Source organism: Styela clava, chromosome 2 (genome assembly GCF_964204865.1).
Source record: "Styela clava chromosome 2, kaStyClav1.hap1.2, whole genome shotgun sequence".
Classification (NCBI taxonomy): Eukaryota; Metazoa; Chordata; class Ascidiacea; order Stolidobranchia; family Styelidae; genus Styela; species Styela clava.
Window position 1 is genome coordinate 5,935,234 of NC_135251.1, and position 23,363 is coordinate 5,958,596.

At 36.7% G+C, this 23,363-nt stretch overlaps 3 protein-coding genes across 3 annotated transcripts; 1 reads left to right on the forward strand and 2 right to left on the reverse strand.

The window, feature by feature from the left end:
* The first annotated feature begins 2,099 nt into the window (after nt 1-2,099).
* Nucleotides 2,100-9,942, forward strand: LOC120335726 (uncharacterized). The gene is made up of 2 exons (XM_078109857.1): nt 2,100-2,324; nt 6,719-9,942. Exons 1-2 carry the CDS (start codon nt 2,222-2,224, stop codon nt 8,449-8,451), a joined length of 1,836 nt encoding a protein of 611 aa, XP_077965983.1. The 5' UTR covers nt 2,100-2,221; the 3' UTR covers nt 8,452-9,942.
* A 4,750-nt stretch (nt 9,943-14,692) lies between these two features.
* LOC120335646 (ferrochelatase, mitochondrial-like) lies at nt 14,693-19,278 on the reverse strand. Its single transcript, XM_039403205.2, has 2 exons — nt 18,714-19,278; nt 14,693-17,767 (listed from the first exon to the last, which is right to left on the reverse strand). Exons 1-2 carry the CDS (start codon nt 19,008-19,010, stop codon nt 16,865-16,867), a joined length of 1,200 nt encoding a protein of 399 aa, XP_039259139.2. The 5' UTR covers nt 19,011-19,278; the 3' UTR covers nt 14,693-16,864.
* A 187-nt stretch (nt 19,279-19,465) lies between these two features.
* LOC120335645 (RING finger protein 37-like) lies at nt 19,466-21,936 on the reverse strand. The gene is made up of 2 exons (XM_078109648.1): nt 21,703-21,936; nt 19,466-21,318 (listed from the first exon to the last, which is right to left on the reverse strand). Exons 1-2 carry the CDS (start codon nt 21,827-21,829, stop codon nt 19,775-19,777), a joined length of 1,671 nt encoding a protein of 556 aa, XP_077965774.1. The 5' UTR covers nt 21,830-21,936; the 3' UTR covers nt 19,466-19,774.
* Nucleotides 21,937-23,363: the final 1,427 nt, after the last annotated feature.

Genomic DNA, 23,363 nt, shown 5'->3' on the forward strand with positions numbered 1-23,363 from the left:
CGCTGTAAGTTGTCCCATCATTTTATGAGTATAAAAACCATTCCATCGGTAACAACCAATCGGCAAAAGCGACAATTTTTAACGATAAGAAAGTGTCTTTAAAACCGGTCCAAGTCAAGGGATTAATAAATATAGACATAGTTTATTTTGAAACCTCTTTCAAAAGGAAAGGCAATATTTACCCAGATAAATACAATGACATATTAACAGAAACTTCGGGAAAGCAGACAAAACCTAATAAAAGGTTTAAAACGTTACTATGAAGAAAGGAAAGTTAATGCAAAGATAAGGACATGCGTCGCTCACTCATAGATATATATGCTGCTAGACATCTACTGCTTGAACGTATATGCAACACGCCGCGGTTTCTTGGAAGCAAAATGCTCAATAACGCGCTGATTAAAGTCATGCATCCCAGAAATAACGTCTCTGTGAATGGATAAAACAGCCAAGGAATTTAATCTATCTTGCTTCATTGTGTTTCTGAGATACGTTTTAATACGCTTCAGCGTGCTGAATGTTCGCTTTGCGTCGGCGGAAGAAATAGGCGTCGTCAAAATGATGTCCAGAAATTTTGCAGACGCCGCAAAGGTAGTTACTAGAGTGTTATCTATGAGGAACCCATAGAGCGCGCAAGTTGATGTGATGTTCAAAAAAGTTTGATTGGTCACGGGCGGTAGCAAAAAGTAGGCAATAAAAACAAAAAAGTGCATTTTTGTCCTCGCTGTAACACAACCATTCGTGTTTTTTATACCAAGCTTCTGCGCAGAATGTACGCCGACACTTTCCTCCGTCATGGGATTGTTCCAGTGAACAATTTTTTGTTGATAAGGCCCAAGACGTTGTACCTCTAATTTTTGTTCCAGCGGCAGCTGCGAAAACGGAGTGCGAAGTAGTGCATCAACCTTATTCATTATGAGGTCTAAGGCTAAAAAATGCGAAGCCGGAAAGAAGTGAGGAGCTCAAAAGGAATGTGGAAAATCGAAAGCAAATGGACTGAAGGTCTCTAACTGATTCAAATAGCGAAACAAGCGACCAAAACGAAGGCGAGGAAACTATCAACTCTTCAAGCAACCAACGAACGAGAAGGAATGTGTGAATATGTCAACACGTTGTTGTAAGAAACGTCGGCATTGTGTCGTCATAATTTCGGGGCTAGCCCCGATGATTTAGTAAAAGAAACAGAAAACAAACGAGACAAACGCGGCGAGTGGAAGATAAAAGAGAGAATACGATATACAATGAGCAACCGGGGCAAAATCGGCGTCGCCCCGTCGACGTTCGGCGAAGGCTTTGCGAGCGAAAAATGAACCATGTCGGGAGAATATGGCTAGTGTAGACAGTCTGTGCAACCGATATTGAGGTATTTTTCGAACATTTTTTATTATACCGAAAAAACAACCGGGGCATTGCCCCGGTTGGCCCTATTGACGCGCCGCCACTGATATTTATGCTCCATAAATATCCATGTCCTCGTGATTCTTTTGACTCTAGTATCAAAACACTTGTTAGTACACGGTACCATGTTAGGGTTAATACTACAGGTTTCTTCCTGCCAAAAAGTGTCATTATTTCGTTACTTGTACACTTGATGGTATATATGCACACAATCAAACGTTCGATGCCCTTTACTATAGCCTACTCTTTTTACGGTATCTCGCCAAGACAACACTGTGAGACTGTCTGGTCTCGTACTTTTATTTTCATGGTAAGTAGACTGTGGTGCACGGAATCGACTTTCTTTTGTTGAAACAGTGATTGTTTGGTATGTACCAGGTCGCTTTGGTGTACCTATTGCTTTTTCATTTTATTTATCAAAAAACATACATATTTAGTTCGATTTTATCATATCTATCATGTTTCTGTTAGATTTCCCCAAGGGTGGAGTCGCTGGATAACCAGTATTGGTTTTCGACATCTCCTTTCACCCTGGATTGCGACTTTTTTATATTTCCTTTAATTTGTGTATGTACGAGTTTGTATAGTTTGTACTTTCAGCATGTTGAAGAAATAAATTACTGATTACTACTATATTTACTAACTCACTACTTTATTTTTAGCTTTGCCGCAAATTGAAAATGTTTCATCTCAAAGAAGTGGATCCGACATTCTTCTGACTTGGAATGCAGTATCTGACAGAAACGTTCTATACAACATAGAAATCTTCTGTGATGATGTGAAACTTGGAGAGACTCACACTACAGAGATTTCGCAGTATAGAATGGAGTCACCTACAATTGGTAAAACATATCGTTTCCAAGTCTGGGCCAAAAATGAATGGGGAAACTCTGGCATCAAAACGCAGTCAAAGAATGTTATAAAAGGTATATTTCCAGGATTATGTAGATTTTATTTTTTTGGTCATGGACTTCTGTGAATAATACACATACGAGTATACATAAGAGCAACCACTGGCAGTCAGAATCATATTGTGGTGACGATAGACTGCCCAACTCATTGTAACAATTTATTTCAGCTTTGTCATGGATTATATCTTGATCGACTAGCACAGGGGTGTGCAAATTGTGGCCCACGAAACGATTTTTTGGTTTCGTTTATCTGGTACGTGCGAGCAATTTCAATCTCTTTACACCGCAAAGCCTATACTGTACCAGTACCTGGGTGTCACTGCCATATTAGCAATACTAGCTAGCAGAATTCTGTTGCAAAATACACACTGCTGAGAAAACGTAGCAAAGGCACGTTTCTGGCCCTCCTGTAATAAAGTTTGCACACCGCTGGACTACAGCATGATATTGAAATTAAAGCAAAGCAAGTAAGAAATACAGTATGCACTAAATTGCGACTATTGGGATTTACAGCAATCACTAGTCTATACTCTATAGCAGTGGTTCCCAAACTGGGGTCCGCGGATCTTTTGGGGTCTGTGAAGCACTTTTGGAGTGTTTTTTTTTTTAGTGTTTTTTTTTCAAATTTTCAGTGCCATCTGTAACGGTCACCACGATCACGCGCTTGTAATAGAGCCGCCTTTTCAGCGTATAATGAATTTTCTGTCGCATAAAATATTCAATCCATGACAACTAAGAGATTCTAAAATGTCATTATATATTAATTTAATTGTGTCCAACGTTAAAATAAAAACAATACTGCAGTAAAATACCACGGCAATATGTGGACATAAAAATACGAGATAAGCTGCCTGATGTATTTAATTTTGATACGTATTTTTGCAATCTTGCTACCTCGTTATCGATGTTAGTAAAATCTCAATATCTGATATTAAACCACGTTTAGTACAATTTTACTTCATACAATGAAAATAGATATAAAGTATACCAATAAATCAAAAATACAAATTCACCGCCTAGAAATCCACGCCGAACAGTCGCCGCGACAGACAATGCCACTTGTTGAAAGAGCCGACCTTTTCAACGAAAAAGGATTTTTTTCCTGTGTAAAGTAACCAATCCATGACCAATAAGGGCATATTTAAAATGTCCTGCTTTATTAATTTAATTGTCTTCAATTTAACCTGTGGTTGCGTCGACAAAACAGGAGCCACTCTAAAACACCACGCAATATCGCCGACATAAAAATGTGTAGTAAACTGCCTTTTTTCTATTTTGCGAATTCGATAAATTTGAGATGTACTTGTAACACTGACTACGTTCAATCGCAATGCTGCCACTCCCGTTATTTTTAAAGATAAAACCTTTCGAAAATCTGTAAATCTACTGTAAATTCTCATGGAGGGAAATTTATTTCAGTACAATAAAAATTAATCGATGTACTTCAGAATAATTATCTTATATATCATCACAAACCGGGAAAAAAATCACGTTTCCAACCTTGTTTAATTAATGATAACAGGAAAATTTTTGACGACAATTTAAATGTAATGGATAAAAAGTAAATAAAATCCCGCCCACTATTATCTGTGTCTCGATTTTAGTGATGTTCCTTCCGGCGACCAAACATAAAATGTTGCAATTTTCAATGCCTAGAAAAGCGCTTTTAGACTGTCGCGGGACTCAACAAACTTATGTTGTTAACGGTTTTATTTCCAGTATTTTATATTACCGCCTTTCAATCAAAAAAATTAGATCGCGGATTCACTTTTTCATGTGTCTTTAGAACAGTGTTTCCCATCCCGAGTCTGAGGTCTCAAATGAGTCCACGGAGTGTTTGAATGAGTCCGCAACGAGTCATAAATTCACTGCGGGCCGCAAACGTTTTTGCGAAACTCAACCATCAGCCAATTTACGATTTACGTTGGAATTTACATAAAATATAAAAAGCAAGTTTATTCACATAACAATAATCGAGTCATATATTCGAATATTCAACCATTAGAATAGCAATTTACTATTCAAAAATTCGGTAACAAGTGACGCGACAGCTCCATTGCGCGTCGCTTGATCAAACGATTGAATTTCACAACCCACTTGCAGATTTCCGACTAAAACACACGAGTCTGCACACGCGTCAATAGATACCTAAGTGGTGTTTCTCGCGCGTTCGAACAACGAGGAATATTTTTTTTCAGGTAGGTGTCAATGGTGGCAACCCAAATATTCTAAATTGAAAAGCGGCAATACAACATACTAAAAATAAAACGGAGAACACCAAAAGTTTTGTTTTATGATGGTCAGCGACCGATTAAAAACGCTTTATTAGACATTGCAAATCGCAAGATTTTGGGTGCTACCGTAGTTTACGTACCAGGACATTTTCCCTTAGGATTCTTTGCTTTACTGACTCCACATTGGTACGTATAGTACTGCTGTAGGTGTTGTACGAACAGCTCAGATTTGTCGAATTCACAAAAATACGAATCAAAACAAAATATAATCGGGCACTTTACCACGCAATTTTGTGTCAACGGATTGTCATGATATTTTCTCAGTAATATTGCTTTTATTTCGTCGACACAACTGCAGATTAAAATGATGACAATTAAATTAATAATAAAACAAGGCGATGAATATGTGTTTTTAATTTACTAATATACTTTAAATATATTTTTAATAAGTACTAAATTAAGTTGTACTTTCTGGAAATTTATAGCAGATAGTAGGATTTTTCTAACGGCGATAACATATTCGCAAGATCGCAAAAAATATCTATCAGAACTAAATATAATCGGGCAATATATTCTCCATTAATATGTTCGCAGATTGCCGTGGCATTTTAAAGAAGTCTTGTCGTAAGTCGACGCAACAGCGAGTGACCGTGAACACAATTAAATTAAAATAGAAAAACATTTCAAATTATAGTCGTTGTCATGGAATGAATATTGTGCGACAAAAAAGGCCATTGTTGGAATTCGTTAAAATTCTTTTTCTTCTTCACACAGAGCACGGATGAAATAAACGCAGCTTGAGTCCGCAAAGGTTTTCGCCGGTGAGAAAATAGTCCGCGGCAAAAAAGGTTGGGAAACGCTGCTTCAGAACCTCGTCGCCGATGAACGTATAATAATTCTCACCGAATTCACAATTCCGTGCGAGTACAAAAATAAAATAGTTATCATGGCTCAAATTTGTGATTTAGAGAGAATAAACACCAACAGGTAGGGCCTAAATAACACGCTATGAAAACAATCGGAGATTTTAGCAGAAGGCAATTGCACGCGTTATTGGCGATTTTTTCAGTTTTCACAATTCCGTGCGAGTACAAAAATAAAATATTTATCATTGTTACCGGGGCACAAATTTGTGGAAAATTTGTGATTTAGAGAGCCTAAATAACAAGACACGTTGATAAAAACAATCAGCGATTTTAGCAAAAGGCAATTGCAAAAGGTTTGACCCCGACCCCCCCCCCCTCGATTTCTTTTATTCGCAAGTGGCATCAGGATGTCTAATTTTTTCTAATTCCAAGCGAGCAAAGAATCACTTTTAGAGGAAATTGTAAATTAGATACTGCAGTTTGAGCAGTCATGTAACATTTATGGTTTGAGAATATTTATTTGGGCTGTTTAGATAGTACATGATTACTTGGCAAAGTTTCTTTCGGACTTTCAATCCTTACAACTTAAAATTAGGCAGGCCTGGTATCTGAATTGTTTGATATGAACGAAATGGCGAAACATTTACTTTAAATACAATTACATAATCATATTACAACTTTAGTGAAACATAAAAAATACAAATTTTTTGTCCATTTTATTAAAAATGTGCCAAAAAATGTCAAGTGTGTGTGCAGTTATCTGCATATTCAGTACCCATTGCCCACCCAATTTATCAGACCCCAGGTGAGGATCATGAGATTTGAATCCGATACATAATAATCTGCGATGTCAACACAGATAAGTCAAACACTTTAACGACCAGTCCATCACACTAGCCTGATAACAACTTAATTAGAACTACGGGGTGTTGAAAAAGTGATGCAAAATTAACAGAAGTTAAGATGAAATTATACTTAAAACATTTCAACAGTATTGAATTACAGTGAAATGCCATTTAAACATTTCACGACTGACGCTTTTTAAAAGTTACTTTTTTAAAGTTGCCATGACAAAAAATTTTACCTTAATTTTGCATAGCTTTTCTAACATCCTGTATATATGTATTCAATGATATCACAGCTATAACTTGAAAAAAAAAATTATGTTTTTGATTTTGAATAAAAGCATCATGACATAGAATGATCACGAAAGATATAGTCTAGTAGCATGCTTATAGATTTGAATCACAACTTTTCAATAAACTCTTTTTTTGCTTAGTTATTAACAGTAAAATCAAAATGTTTTTAGTCGAAAACATTGAAGTTGAAGGGGGTACAATAAACATTACCGAATGCAAAGTGACTTTCCCGGATGGAACATTCAATGAAACAACAAAGGTCTGGATGTCACTTGGATTGGACAATTCAATATGCCCAGCACAATACGTCGCAATCACACCAGCTCTCGACATCAGTGCAGAATCAACATTACGCAAAAGCGCAATAGTACAAATGAAGTCATGGCGTGTCGACCTTAAGATGGAGGACGTTGACATACTTCACTTTACAAATGACACTGACTGGAACATTATTAAACCTGATTTAGCCACGCATGATGGAACTATAGAATTCCGCTGTCAAGAGTTCAGTCCAGTAATTGGCGCTATTGGACGATTCTTTTATAATCCCCCAGTTGTCAAAGACAACTTTTTTTATCTCTACGGCAACAACTGTGTTTACTTTACATTTTTCAGTCGCAATTCGACCAGTGAAGGTAATGTTAAAGCGTTTTATGAGGGACTAGGAGCACGACTTATCCCAGCAAGATTTAACCAGTTAGTTCTAAGACATGGTGACACAATTCATGTCAAACTACGAGTTGAAGGAAACACTAAAAACTTTTGGTTCAATGAACCCAATGAATATAGGGTTTCTGTAGATGGTGACTTTTTAAGGATGGACAGACATGACTTTGAATTTGAACTTCTTCCTGAATTGCAGAAATATCCTAAAATTGTCATAGAATGTGCAATGAAGAAGAATGAAATTGACAGAGAGATAAAAAAATTCAAGTTCCCACTGCGTTCACCAAGAGAAAATAAAATCCGTCATACTGAACTTACATTAGCTGACATTAAAGACTTTTGCGGACTTGTGAAAAAGATTGATGTGATTCCTTGTGATAGAAATGATTACGAGAGAAGTCGCACAGATAAGTTTATCTACAACATTACTAAACCAAAAGGCTTGGCTTTGATTTTAAACAACACTTTTAAAGGCACCAAGTATGAGCGAAAAGGGGCCGAGATAGATGTGAAAAACATGACAACTCTTTGGCAGAAATTTGGATGCGAATTATATGGAAATAAAATTTTCCCCAAACCTTGGGAAAGTGATAAAACTGAAAAAGAAATGTGCGATTTGCTTCGTGAAGTGAGTAAAGTTACGACAAAGTATAGCTTCATTGTGATAGTGGTCATGTCTCACGGCGGGATCCTCGATGAAAAACTGGTTTTTAAAGGCAGTGATCATAAATGTGTGAAAGTTAAAGAAATCGAGAAAATGTTCTTCAACATCGAGAATGTAAACTTACGCAACATTCCAAAGTTTTTCATTTTTCAATTTTGCCGGGGACCAAAAAAAGATAAAGGCACTATTGCAGCTGATGATAAAATGATAGAAACTCGCATGGAAATCTTCAGAAAAGCCAGCGTTCAAATAGATGGCGCTGAAAATTTGCCATCCTCTTCTGATATTTTTGTTGCATATCCTACACATGAAGAATATGTTTCTTTTCGAGATATCGAAAACGGCTCCTGGTTCATTAATGCAATAACAAATGTCTTCATGCGTCAAGCAGCAAAGCACCATGTCGCTGACATGCTGACAACTGTAAATCAAGCGATGAAACAAAAAACAGCATCATACAGTGAAAAAGATGAGGCTGGCAATGTCATCATTAATTACAAAGTGAAAGCGATGAGTCAGCAGAAAACTAGCCTATCAAAACGTTTCTATCTCTTTCCAGGATTTCCAGAGTAACTAGACAACTTGTTCCACAATTCTCTGCTTTGATCATAAAAACGTAATTTATAATATGCAAAATGTTGTCAATTATGAAATGTATTGTCATACTTATTTTTATTTACTATATGAGGATAAACAAGCTTTAATATACTTTATAGCTCTTGACACATAATACCAGGCTCTGAGTCTACTCCGTGTTGAGAAAACTTTTGTCTTTGCCTTTAGCTAGCCCCTAATTTTGCTTAGGGATTTTGACTCCCATCACAATTTCACAGACCTAATGATTCTTATTATTTTGTTTAATAAAATTTCTGCTTGATTAACTTCATATAACTACTAGAGAATTTTTAAATTTTTATGTACCTTTTTGGGGGTGCTCCCGCACTATGTAAACCAAGATGGCGAACACGGAAACGACGTATGCGTACCAGGTTAGGTTAGGCCATGGTTCCAGGTACAAATATTATGCGAGTCACTCGGCTAATCCTCGAACTCGTAATGGAACAAAAATAAGGAAAATTGAAATAAAATTATGGCCTAACTCTAACCTGGTACACATCGGTCACCGGAACGTAGTATCTAGTATGTGTACCAGGTTAGGGTTGGGAAATGCCTTCAGATACTAATGAAAATATTATCAATTACTACTCTATTGAAATCAAATTGTTCAATCTTTTTTGTGGTGGCACAAGTGTGAAACATCATTAAAGATTTCAAGGGCTGACCCCAAATGATAGATATTGATGATGATAAGTTTGAAATTTCATTGAGAATCTTAGAACATTCTATCTTGAAAATATGGCATGATGTGAGGGCATAATTAAAATTTCATAAATTGATAAATTAGATTTCAAAATTTGATTCCCTCCAATAAACGTTTGAGCCATACATATTGATTATACAAATTGTATGTCCATTCAAGCTTGATGCAGATTTAACCAAATTGTTTGATACTATTAATATACAATACAATTTTATTTTGATCTTTCGAATACAACCTGACAAAGACAGAACAGGGCGACGAGAAAATGAGCAAAACCTAAAGAAAGGTTTATAGTGAACGTTTGTGCCCATTTACCCACAATTATACTGAAAAAATTGATAAACAGCATGTACATAAACACCAGAAAGTAATATTCAGGGGCAAAGCTGACTTGTAAAATTATTAATAAATTTTGATGAGCGAAAGTGGTGAAAACAATTTGAAGTCATGTGACGGTGCCTGTGCCGAAATGCGAATCCCAATAATAGCATTTAAGTGATTAGCTTCTGTTTTATCTGGTGAACAAACAAAGCGTAAACAAAACAAAAAGTAAACAACAAACATAAAAACTCGTTTCGGGCGTTGCTCCTTGTGGTTGGGATTTAGATAGTTTTCACTCAAAAATTTGAAATCTTGAGCATTGGCGAATGATGGTCAGTCATTAAATTAACATAGACAGATAGATCTGACACCAGTAACCGACTCAAAGTGTGCATGCTTTTTCCATAAAATACATTGAATCAGGCCTCGCTCTCCCTGTGTCCAGTTCAAATACCATGTTTCCTCAATATTATTGCCGGTACCATGTCGACAAAATTCTTTCGTTGTCAATCGTTCAAAGTATAAACTGTTTCTGACTTTTACCATTTGTTTCCAAGCCTTCTAACCGAGTTATTATTATCGTGCCCTCTCAGAGAGGTCGACACAATGTGCCACCACTAGGTAGTGACAGTCAGTATGGCATACGAGACTTCTTGTATTAAAATAACACATATTGTCCTGATGTCGCAGGATGCCTGTTCAACATGGATGCCTTGAGATCGCTTAACTAAGAATTTGTTTTATTTATTATACAGTTAGATGTTTTGAACTGAAATTTTTTAACTTATTCCATGTTCCCAACGAAAATTTTTGAAATGTTATATTTCATGCATATCAAAGCCACAGTCCAGATTCAGAAAATAATATGAAAAAGTATGCAATAAAGTTGACGATACCGCAGAAATCGACTGAAATCTCCTTATTTATCTAAACTGTTTATACCTTCCTTATTTCAACACCGAAGTCCTGCAATAGGAATATAATCGACTATGTATGAATTAAACTTGCCGTAAATAACATATTTTGCCCTAGAAATGGTTTTTGTTTATTTACCATTTGCTCCAAAATCTAAAATTTCTATATATTTTTTACTTTTCAATACTAGATTGCTATTGTGAAAAAATAATTGAATTGAAAAAAATAATTGAACCGTATGTTTTGAACTTGCTAGTAGCAACAATGAAAAAAAAGGACTATTTTTCCACAAAACTGGCTTTAGTTTGGTTATAAGGAGCTCCCCAAATTATATTTTTTCATACATTTTAATGTTAGAGTCTTGCTCTAAAAAGAATCAATGAAGTCGGTTTTAAGCTTTCCATTAGCAATGATCAAAATTTGCAAGATTTTTTCAAAAAACATGGTATATGTTTCCCAAATTAGAAATTCTAAAATTTCCATTTTGTTTAAGCAGGTATAACTATATTTTTGTCATGTTTCACAGCAAGTTGACAATATACTTTTGGTTTCATTTTTCTAGACTATGTTTTTAAAATTTAAAAAAATTCTAATTTGTGAAATACGGTATATAATAAATGAGCAAAAACAATTTTGGGACAGAATGTGTGATCTACGGTTGCAGTTTATGGCAAGTTTCAAACATACATTTGCAATTTTTTTTCAAGCAGGACCATCGTTATAAAACATACTTTCTAAATTATATTTTTAGAGCAAGAATCTAGTGTTGAAATGCAAAAAATATATAATCTTCAATGTAGGAAAATGTAATGTATAAAAATGTAAACAAAAGAGCAAGGCCAAAATATATGCACATGATGAAACCATGTTAACAATCCTAATTCCAGATGAAATTACCCTATTTTTAAACATGTACTTGCCACAATGTCCAGATGACACGCACAATATGGACACTCATTTGATCCATGTGAAGTAAAGTTATAATATTAAGTTTGCCTGTAAATGCCGTCATTTAAAACAATGCGAGCGATCTCGGACGCATGTCATGTCACATCCAGTGTAAACGCACCTTTAGTCTTTCAACAGAAGGCAAAATACATTAGATTTGCATGATTTTGAAATCTTGTGCCTGCTTTACTTCTTGCCAAAGCTCAAAACAGTATCTTATAGAAGTGATCGCCAAACATTTTGACACGCGCCCTCATTAAAAAAATTATGACGTATGATAAGCACTTGTGACCCCAAGGTATATTAATACAAAAAAAAAAATTATTAAAATTATTCAAACCACTAAAAACTAATAACAGTAAAATCTCATTTTTTGTGCTGCAATTTAAATTATTGTTGTCACACAATATTCCTATTATAAAAAATATCACTCTAATTAAAAATATCGCAATAGAATAATGAAAAAATAAAACAAGAATACAACGCCAGACACGCGACGACCTCCGAAATATTTAAGGCGACCCAACACCAAACCCACACTATGGTGACAACTGTCTTATAGCACCTGAAACTTTTCATACCAATAACAAGAACATCTATTTGATGTTTTTTTCTTACATTTCACTATGAACTAGGCTTTGTATATTCTTCTACTGATTTACAATATTTGAAATCTTTTCTATTTAAAAGTGTGAATGGTTTGAACCTGACATTTTTAACCTGCGGTGCTAACATAGGTAGAGCTTAGCCACTTGATTCAAAAAGCCTTTTACAAGAAGTCAAATATGTATCAAAATTTTTACTGTGTCCTGGAAAAATTTCCATTTTTATTCTGAAATCATAATAATATCAAATTTTAACAGTAAAATCTTGCGTACATAATAAATTTGTTGCAATTGCAATAAATTAAACCAATTTTGCCACTTCAAACATTTAATGGTGTTTTGGGTTTACAGCTATACTCTAATTAAGACTTTTTGCAGGCAATGACTGATAAGTGGTAATGAATAAATAACACATAGATACTGCTTTTTCAATAAATTACAAACATTGAAATTCTAAGGTGTTTCAACACAAACATTTGGGTTAAACTCTGGGTCACTTTCAAAACAGTTTATTGTTATTGCCCCACCATTGATTATTTGATTTATTTTCTTATTTGTGTTTATATTGGGTTGGGATTATAAGTGAACAGAGAAACATAAGACAATAACTGAATCCTACTCATAAAAAACAGGAAAAAAACATTTAAAAAATAATGGCAAGCCATAATTTCTGCACGGAGGTGTGGCACATTGTGCTAAGCGTTAGAAATACGCTCGCCCCCATTGATTATCTTGCATGGGTTCGCACAATTCTGTGATGGATAACTATGAGAGGACCGTAGAACCACCGTAGGGTGGTTCACATAACCTAGGAACTGCAGGTCAGTTGCGACTCTCTTCACCATCAAGTACATGCATCTAAAATCAAATAACTGGCTGACTAATATCATACCTGACATGGACTGGTCACCAGTGGTTCGCCAAATGATTAAGAGGTGGTCCCTCTTCCTCAGGTTATTTACATTCTCTTCTATCCTATCCTAATAATAACCTTCTTTTTAAGATAAAATTAGGTTGTTGTATATCAAGAGCCTCAAATATTAGTGAATTTGAGGTTTGAGCTATATCAATAAGGTCAAGGATCCCAAAGTATTGCCTGCTCTTTCAGTACTTTACCTCCCTGATACCTAAAAATTAAGGAATTTAGGCGGAAATAACAATTTTGTCGCCATGGATACCTGAATATATTGCTCATTGTTGCCACATAGTGGCTGCTGTTGAAGTTCCACAAAATACAAAATTGGATGGGAAACGAGTCGATAGTTACACAATATTATTTGAAGTATTACTAAAAAGTTCGTAGGTGTGTTGATGTTGCATAATATTATTTGATGTACTGAAAAAAAATTCGGAGTTAGGTTGAAATTAGATGGAATGTCCTGATCATCTGGTGTCAATCATTGGAGACCACATTGATGAATTTCGTTGTTCCATACTGTCACCTAGCGTAGACTTTTCCAAATATTCGACCTCAAGTCAGGGCAGTGTTTTGTAGACTGAAATGGTTGCATTATGATAACACCCACGTACATTTGCATCAGTATACTTTTGCACCCATGGTGTGTGTGCCCGCAGATTTTAGCACCCATGTATAGATCGCACAAATGGGCATACTTATACAGCTTTGTTCACATAATGGTGGGCTGAAACACGTGTGTATGTATATATTTTTAGATTTTTGACACTCGCAATATTGAACAAGGCACTTTCTCGCAACGGAATCGGAAAAGCGAGATCACTCGGTCACCAAGACTTTGCCCCCGGCAATTAATACCGCACTTATCAGACACACAATATGACGACTGTAGAGAAATCGCTTAATAAACCAACGCAACTTCGCCTGTTCGTTAACCTGGTAACGGCCAGCAAAAAAACAACAAAATGCCTCCAGGCAAAAACCTTCGCTAACTGGTGGTTGGGAACCACTAATCTAGACGGCGCGCTAGAGTGTTCGAGCACCTACTTTCGCTGAACAACCACAGCATTTTTAACTAGTCTACCGAATTGTTCGAGTACCTATCAGGTCGTTCAAACGGCTAAAGCAATCCATTGACCCGGCCGGGCCACCATTTATATGATTGATTTGTGTCATCTAATTTAATGTCGGTTTGCAGGTTCCTGTGGAGGATAATCTTGCACGAGAGGATTGCTTGACTGCTCGTCGCCGTAGGATGGTTTCCGTAACCGCTGGTTGGTTCGGCTTCCTCCAAAATCAATTCCCTACATCTGAGAACTGGCTGACTCCCATGAACCGGTAACCGGATAAGAAGCCGTGGTTCGTAGTATAATTGAGTCGTTTTATCGTCATTCCTCTCCTAACTAGTGAGACTTGAAATTTAATGACCGACTCCACCTAATAAGTTGATACTCAACGATTCATGACTCCACTCGCGGTTTAGGGAATTCTATCCAACACGTATAAATAAACCAGTGAAAGATTGTGAACGCAGGGTGCAGCTCATCGTGCTAAGCGTTAAGAATACGCACCTCTGATTACTCTGCATAGGTTCGGATGCTGGCATAATTATGTGCGAGAGGATTGCTGGACTGGAGGTGGTTCACATAACCACTGGTCAGTTGCGGCACCATCGAGTCCATGCTTCCAAAAACAAATAATCAACATACCCGACATGGAACAGCAACCTCCTATTATTTAATTTTCTATTATATTTTTCATCATTAAAATCACGATATAGTCGAAATATCACTTTGCTTATCATTTATTGCTTCATAATCGATTCTTTGGAGAAACAAGCAATGGCAAAGAAATTAAGCAAAAGTCACCGAAAATAAATAATCATTGCTTACGTTTTAAAATTGTTGTGTAAAGTTAAGTCATAAGCATTTCTCCAAACATAGAATGATATAGAGATATGGAAGAATATAATGTTCCGTAGACCAGGGGTGCACAACACAAATGAGGATAATTGTGGTATTGTAAATTAACTCCCGCAAAACAAACAAATTTCAATAATAATAATACATAATAACAGATATCAATTTATTGAAACAATTTATTGTCCTGAAAAACTGCTGATTTTGATATAAACGTGATATTTTAATGTATACCATAAATTTTTTTTTTTACAAAACCGTTCGTGTGCCACGTTTGAGCGTTAGGCGTGCCAAATTTGGCACGCGTGCCCCGTGTTGGCACCCCTGCCGTAGACGTTTCTTTCACTCCGAGCAACGGCACGAAAATCAATGAAAGAATGACTAATTTGGCCACCGGACTGGTTTTAAAAGGATACTGAATGTCTCCAAAGGGGACACTTTCAACATCAATGAATATTTGAAATCCATCAGAAGTGAGAACTCGTCTGAGCATAACTAGAGACTCTACTAAAATGCTAGGAGCAACCGAAACTACAGTATTTACAGGGCGCCCAAAAAAAATATTCTCGTTTCAAAAATAGTCTGAATGTAAAAATGGTGACGTTTTTTTGACTGAACCTGGGTATTTATAGTGGTACATTACACCACAGTAAACCCCGATTGGTAGGAGAGCTGGAAACAGTTCAAGTTACCGGGAAGACGAGTATGTGGTGGTACACCCATATAGAACAAAGGAAAAGGGCACCAAAAATAATAATGTACTACATACGTTTATAGCAATGTTCAATAAAAAAATACTAATACATTTTCTGGTCAAATGTAGAAATAAAAATACCAAAAAGTAATTTGTTAGTTACACTACCCCACAATGTTGGAATGGCAGGCTCTGGGGTCAAAGTTCGGTAGGATTTCACTCAATCAGAGTCATATTTTCTGCTTCATGTATAATAAATAAAGCAATAATATAACGATTATATTTGTGTATTTGCATCAAAAAATTTTTTGTGTTTTTATTTTCATTTTCCCAACGCAAATTCAAATTCAAAAGCTAAAATATAATATTGAAAAGTTTCCATTGGTCACAGAGCCAAAAGCAAATCGATTCATGGGGGGAGGAAGGGAATCCTATAAATGTACAAGATAATTCAGCCTAAACTGGCAGCCACTGATATCCAACAATATGCAAAAAGCATATTTCTGTTATTTGAAGAAAGAATCTTCCCAGTTTAGCGATGTCAATAACAGGTTTCCAACCTAAATGCCCCCCAAGCCATGAAACAATCAACCCGACCCCTAGTTTTTGCTACAAAATTCTTTTGCTACCATACCTACAGTAACTAAATTAAATCTTCGTGTTGTTATGTCACACAGCACAAGATCTAGGAAAATCTACGCTGGGTTCCAATCGGCAAGCATTTCCCCTGGTAGTAAGGGATATTAAAAAATGACAACACATTAAAACTCAACCGCCATTAGAGTATGGTACCCCTCGAAAACTTCCCGCGAACCCCAGGTTGAGAACCCCTGGTTCTATACGATTTATAACACTGGGTGAGGTGGTGGCGGGAATGCTATTTTGGCGAGGCACGATTTTTCATCACGGAGTGGAATAATAACTGCATAAATTGGAAAACTTGCATTGTCACATAAAGAATAAAATACGAATATAGAAGTAACTATTTACTTTTTCCTTGACGATATTTCCATTCAAATATTCGATATGACATAAGCGACTTTAATTTCAAACCCCAGATATGCACCCAAAACATTCTAGCTATTGTGCCAAATCCTGCAGTCATCACAGCGTGCTTTTTTGAGAAAGTGAGGTCTTTGATATAAGGTTGAATTAGTGAAGATGATTCAGTTTGGCCAACAAAAATGTAACTGGTGGCAACCATATCACCCATGCAATTTTCGATATGACCCATTGCATTGCCCCCAACAAATCACTGCATTTCAAAGCGCTAAAAAGATTGAACTATATGCTATTTTGGCGGGATAAAAGAACTATATGGCACTAATGGCAGCAGTTTACAGACGTTTATAAAGTCCCCCCACCACTGTGAAAAAACTCTCTAGCTCTACCGCAAACAGGGTTAACACACATTGGGCATCTCAGAGGAAGCTGTTTAGAATGCCTCTCCCCGACCTCTAAATGACCTTTAACCAAGTCAGCGAGGGCATTCACGAAAATTTCATTTGCATTTAATGATTCAGCTCGCACTATTTGTTCTACCCCGGCTTTTTCAGCTACTTCACCCATGTACTCTATGTCCAATTCGTAAAGTGTCTCTATGTGGTCGCTCGTAAAAGCGATTGGCACAAGCAAAATATTTTTGCGACCCTGTGCGCATAGACCTTTAATTGAATCTTCCGTTTGTGGCCCAAGCCATGGCAACGGCCCAACTTTAGATTGCCACACGAGGCGGTAGGGATTACTGAAATTTAATTTCCGCATGACTTCAGATACAGTACTAGCGACCTCTGCTGGATACGGATCGCCACGATTTACAACAGACATCGGCAGTGAATGAGCGGAAAAAAGAATTACGACAGAATCACGTTTATCTTCGGGAAACTTATCCAAAGCTTCCGCAGTGTTTTTCGCAAAAGCGCTCAAGAGTCCATCGTGTGTTGGCCAGCGGTCGATAACGCTCCATTGCATCTTAGATTTTGGTTTGTTTTGGTAGTATTTATAAATCGCGTTCAAGCTACTACCTGTGGTAGAGCAGCTGTATTGTGGGTATTGTGTGAAAGCTATCGCTCTTTCTACGCCGTCTTGTTCCATTTGTGCTATTCCTTCTTCTGTTAATGGCTTTGTGTATCTAAATCCGATGTAATGTTTATGTGGCGCCGTCTCTGGGCTGATTTTATCAAGAACTTTGACCATTTCTGTGCCTTGTAAATCTGTCCAGCGTCGTAAAGGAGATCCTCCGCCAATTTCCTGAAAAATCAAAGATACAAAATGCTAAAATCAATCGGTAATTTGGATGAGCTGAGAGTTTGATATTACCAAAATGGTGGATTCTCAACTATCAGGTATCAAGGTTCCTGGTTTGGCAACCCTCAGATTACTTCAAAAAAATCACTCAACAATCACTGTTGACTCATCTCTAAGCAAAGTTACAGAAACTCACCTTAGAAGTAAAATAGACTCAGCGCTGAGCAAAGTAACGGACACTCACCCAAAAGTAAAAGAGACTCATCTCTAAGCAAAGTTGGAAGCACTCACTCGACGACCACTTGAAGCTCATGAAAAAACTAGAGCTTGACCGATATATCGGGCCAATATTGCGTGTTTGCCGATATATCATAACAGCAGTAAATTTAGTATGACAGAAAATGACCAGAATCAATTTGAGGCTGTTCAGTCAGTAATCACAGAAACATGGTACAGGTAACTCAAAGCTAAAATTGAATTGTGACCTCCCTAGATGCAATTTTGAATTACTCGGGCAACAATTTTATCTATCTCAATAGTTGTTTATCATTTTGCTGGGAATTACATAAAAAAACTGAATCCATTATAATTGTCCAAATAAGGTATTGAGAATATGAAATTTTAATTTTCAAAGCCCTAATTTTGGAGATTCACTTTAAAATATATCAATTTATAATTTTTCAATACCCATAATATGCCCACAGTTATATTTAAGTACATCAGATTAAAAATTCAGGGAGGACTGATATTGGAGTCGCAGGAAAAGTAACAGAATAACATTTGTTTGAGCATTATTAACTGGAGTTAGTTTTAGTTAAAAAAAGGTCCGACTGCGATGACAATAAATATCAAAATGAAATTATATTAATATCGGTTATCGGCCACTAGTTGGCCAATATATCGATATCGGTGCCAAAAAGTGATATCGGTCAAGCTTTGAAAAAATTACCATATATTGTTTCTTTATTTTTGGCGTTCTTCGTTTCGCAATCAACGGAGCAAGTTTATCCTGAGCTGGCAAAGGAATGAGATCTTTATCAGAAAATAATCTTAAAAGGAAGTCGTGTACGTCGTCCTGAGTTTCTGGGCCTCCGAGGTTAAGCATCATAATCCCGGTTTTTGGTTTCAATACGGAAAACGACATTGAGAATTGCCTTGAAAGTATTCCGATATAGTTTTGTATCCCGTTCATATTTTGGATGTTATTTATGCTTCGAAGTGTTGTTCTAGCCATTTTGGAAAGCATGATGATACTGGTATATGTTACATTAGGCTTTATGATAGAAAATGCAAAAATTGAAGTTAGATAGATCACACAGGACAAAAATCTAGTAAAGTTGTCAAAACTTCAGGTGAGATTTGAACCCTGCCCAACCCATTTACCTTCATGACACTTACCAAACAAAAAAGTTTCATGCCCAATTGGAAATTCATGAAAATTACCAAAACTTTGTCTTCATTGAATAATTCTTACGTATGAGAATTTTGCTCGTCGGTGGGGGGAGTATAAAGAGGATGAGATTACTTAATAGTTGCATGTTGTTTTTCATTTACCCACTGAAATTCAGGAAAATTGCCAAAACTTTGTCTCAATTGAAAAATTCTTACGTATGAGATTACTGCTTTTCCTGGGGGGGAGTATAAAGCAGAAGTTCATGTTATTTTCATTTACCAGCCTAGGCATGAGAATAACAAATAATGGTTTTAGGGGAAAAGAAAAAAGTTGAATAAGTTATAAATTTACACATAATAAAAGTGCAAATATAAATAATTCTTTTGTGTGACATTTTATATGCCTTCGTTTCAAACATGGCTCTGTACCACTAATATGTATTGAACTACCATTATTTGAAAAGCCCAGAATCTTTTCAGTTCAGCATTGTCGACCCACTTATTATATCATACATGAAATGATGGAGGCCATCACGCTTACAAAAAATATAATCACTAAATTATTGGATCGCTCACTCATTTGAATAACAAAATATTTCAACTCTTCCAAAAAAACAACTAAAAATGCACCCTTTCAATAAACCTATACTCACATATGGAATTGCAAGCGGTACAAGTAAAATTGTTAGCAGCATTTCTGTTAGTGTTTCGCAAACAGGAAGAACAAATAATATGGGAACACTGTAGCCTGTATTGCACTACAGTGGATGATAAAAATATGTTGCATTTTGAGCAATAAAGATTTGAGGTGGTAGTTTCTGTGTTTAGAGCAATTAATTTTCTTTTTTTGCTATTTTGGGGGTTGTTTAGAGAAGCTAGAGATGTATTTAAACTGGTTGAAAGCTGGTTTAGGTGATTGGAAGAGGTGTCTGAAAGTTGATTCAATTTTCGTTTTTGAGGTAAAAAATTTGAGCTATATAGCTCTGTATGGGGACGTTTCGAAATGTCATTTTGGGCTGTAGATGCACATAACGCTTGTGTTCGACTCTCAGATGTACTACTACATTGAGTGTTATCAGTACACTCTTGAAGTTTTGAGGATTCGTTAAGGACTAGCGTTCTTTTTTGAGGAATATTGCATGGTGTATTTTTTCCAGAAGCCTGGCAAATGTCTTTGCTACTACATTGAGCGCTATTATCACACTCTTGAAGTTTTGAAGACACATTTGTGATTAATGCACTCTTTTCTGGCTCATTGCATAGTGTATTTCCATTACAATCTTTTGCAGTTTTAAGAAAATAAGCATCCAATCTTAATTTTAATTCTACGTTCGGTTGAGGCTTGGATGCCTCAGTAAAAGGAATTCCAGTGAAAGGGTCGGAGGGTATGTTCCCCATTTCATGCTGTGATTTTATATGCTTGTCAAGAGTTGTCCGGTCCACGGTATGTCCGCTAGGAAGTAATACCGGTAACTTCATGCGCTCACATGTCAATGGATCTAAGAATTCTCGTGGAAAAGTGGTTGGATCCGTGGGGTTGAAGTTCGGATTTGGTTTTTGCTCATCTTTAAAGTTTAATTCCGTTTCTTGTTCGTTTAAGTCCTTCTCTGTTACTTTCAATCCCAAATTGTTGGCGGAATTGAATAGGTTTATATTATGGCTAGGTTGTACATTTTTTGATAAATTATTTTGCATCTTCATTATTTCGTTATAATGTTCTTTTAAGCATGATTTCGAAGGTCGGCCCCAAATTCGTAAAGATTTTAATGATGGAATACTCCCATACAGCATTTGTCGAATAATAATTCGAATCGAAGTCACGAGACTCAAATTTCCTCGAGTATATTCAATTTTACTGTTTATGTCATTAGGAAAAAAGTCCAACTTTGGGTGAGGGTGATAACCGCGGTTAACAAAAGTCAGAAAAGTGGGTTCCAATAAATTCGCAATTCCAGTTTTTCGAAAACGCTCATCGTTATAATCGAAATTCATATTTGTGTTTGTTTCGTTCTTTTCCCCAAGAGGGTACGTGTTAGATACATATAGTTGAATAACTTTGCAACATTGCTTGCCGATATAAGGCGTCAATTCCACCTTATGTATTGATATAGGAACGTAGAATTGTAGTTGTAGAATTACTGGTGTCCTCACAAACCTTTCGCCTGTGAAATAGAATTTTCATATTCATTAGGGGGGAGAGGAAAGACGATAAGAAAGCTTCATCATATATACGCTTCGAAGACATGGACTGGTAAATTACAAGTGTTACATAAACCCTACATCAGATGAGTTTTTTCACATAAAATCACGACAGGATCTGACCCCATGAACCAGCAACAGGATAATGGTAAGTGTGAGGGCGAGCATTTTCATAGCACATACCTATTTGGAATATACTCTTAATACATAGGATACACTAATAATATTTTTAATATGGAATATTACACATTTTCAAAATTTGCTAATGTTTAATCTTAAAATTGGATTTTTTTTCAAAGTGAATTATTCAATTAGAGCCATCCCTAAGGACAGAATAAAACAGTCACCTTGGAATCCTTTATTTCTTTCCGCACAGTTTTTGCTGATTAAATTTGCAACTCCATATCCATCTGCACAAACACAACTGCATGAGATGTTGGAATGGAAAAGTTCATTGGCAAAATCCAGCGACATAACTTTATCCAAAATCTGTAAAATAGAATTCTAAATTTAGTTAATTTACTTCGGATAAATGCATTTTAAATGAATAACTGTGTTTTTTTGTAAATCCCTACTGCCCTAGGGTCAAAAATTTTCTGTCTTTAATACTGACAGACTGTGTCAAACAATAATCCTTAGCGGGAATATTGCTGGTATGTCATCATCATACTGCTTCACTGTGGTTCAGGTAACTTGTTTGGTTATGGCTTCCCCCATCATAATACTATGATAATGTCAATGGCGCGGCGGTGTGGATCATCGTGCTGCAGTGCTGAGCGTTACTGCGTTAGGAATACGCTCGCCACCGCACCTCTAATTACTCCCTCTGATGCGGGATGGATATGTGCGAGAGGATTGCTTGACACCTCGCTGCCGTAGGGTGGTTCACGTAACCACTGGTCGGCTAGGCTTCCTCCACCATTAAGTCTGTAAGTCCATGCTTAACCGCCGTGTTTATGTCTGTTTGATTGCTGTGATGCTGTGCTTTGTTTATAATTTGACGAATTTTGTTCGAAATAATCGTGTTCTTAAAATATATGACAGTCAGAAATGCAACTAGAAGCCCATTTTTTTCACGCATGGCTGCGTATGCCCTAATCTCGACACAGCAAAAACAATGTTCAAGGCTTGAAATCCATGGTCGCGCACTGGTCGTTTGGTCGCAAATCTGTCTCCAGAGTGTCGTACTTTGGTGGTTTGTATAGCTTTAACCCCTGGTCGTAGAAAGTTAATTCGATGTTTAGCGTGTGGAATAAATGCCAATGCACCTACTGTGGAAAAATTAACTGGTTAGAAATATTGGTTTTTGTTTTATAGCGGTTTGAATGAAATCGTCCGCAGACTGGCTACACCACCCTATCGTAACCGCACAGCCGAAAGAGACGGCGGGTTTAGTATAGTTTAGTACCACAAGTACTTCCGGTGGGCATAACGAATTTTGCATATGCTATTCCTAACCCCCACCTGACTATGCCATCCAAAAATTACATCACTACGACGTCATCATCACGTCATAGGGATTACCAAAGTATAATTACGAACGCCCGAAATGACATCTGCGCCGCCGATAACGAACTTGCTAAATCCAGCGATCTCTCTCCTATAGTGATCGTTGTGACGAGAAAACGAGAGAAATTGCTTGCTCGATTTCGGGTGATCGTCTGTGCGTTTTGGACGAGCATCCGCATACTTCGGTGGGCCTTATTACGCCACTATGACGTCGAAATGACGTAATTTTTCGCTGACGCAGTCAGGTGGGGGTTAGGATCGACATATGCAAAAATTGTTGAGCCAGGTCAACTAGAAGTACATGTGGTACTAAACTATACCAGACCCGAGACGCCGTGGTTCGCCATATGGTTAACCCGTCTTATCTACTTCCCTTTTCTCCGGGATAAATATGTACCTAAATCCTATCCTATGCATCTGAGGCTAAATAACTAGACTACAGAACTACCTAACACATTAACAGGATTCCGTTACTGTAATGCAGTACACTGGTACAGTA

Bases quoted from the DNA above. Each gene is read 5' to 3' on its own strand.
- LOC120335726 (XM_078109857.1), top strand. From the start codon at position 2,222: ATGGAGTCACCTACAATTGGTAAAACATATCGTTTCCAAGTCTGGGCC. The intron at 2,325-6,718 runs GTATATTTCCAG...AAATGTTTTTAG, and splicing joins GTCAAAGAATGTTATAAAAG to TCGAAAACATTGAAGTTGAA.
- LOC120335646 (XM_039403205.2), bottom strand. From the start codon at position 19,010: ATGCTTTCCAAAATGGCTAGAACAACACTTCGAAGCATAAATAACATC. The intron at 17,768-18,713 runs GTAATTTTTTCA...TTGATTTTTCAG, and splicing joins AAATAAAGAAACAATATATG to GAAATTGGCGGAGGATCTCC.
- LOC120335645 (XM_078109648.1), bottom strand. From the start codon at position 21,829: ATGTCGCTGGATTTTGCCAATGAACTTTTCCATTCCAACATCTCATGC. The intron at 21,319-21,702 runs GTGACTGTTTTA...TCTATTTCACAG, and splicing joins AAGAAATAAAGGATTCCAAG to GCGAAAGGTTTGTGAGGACA.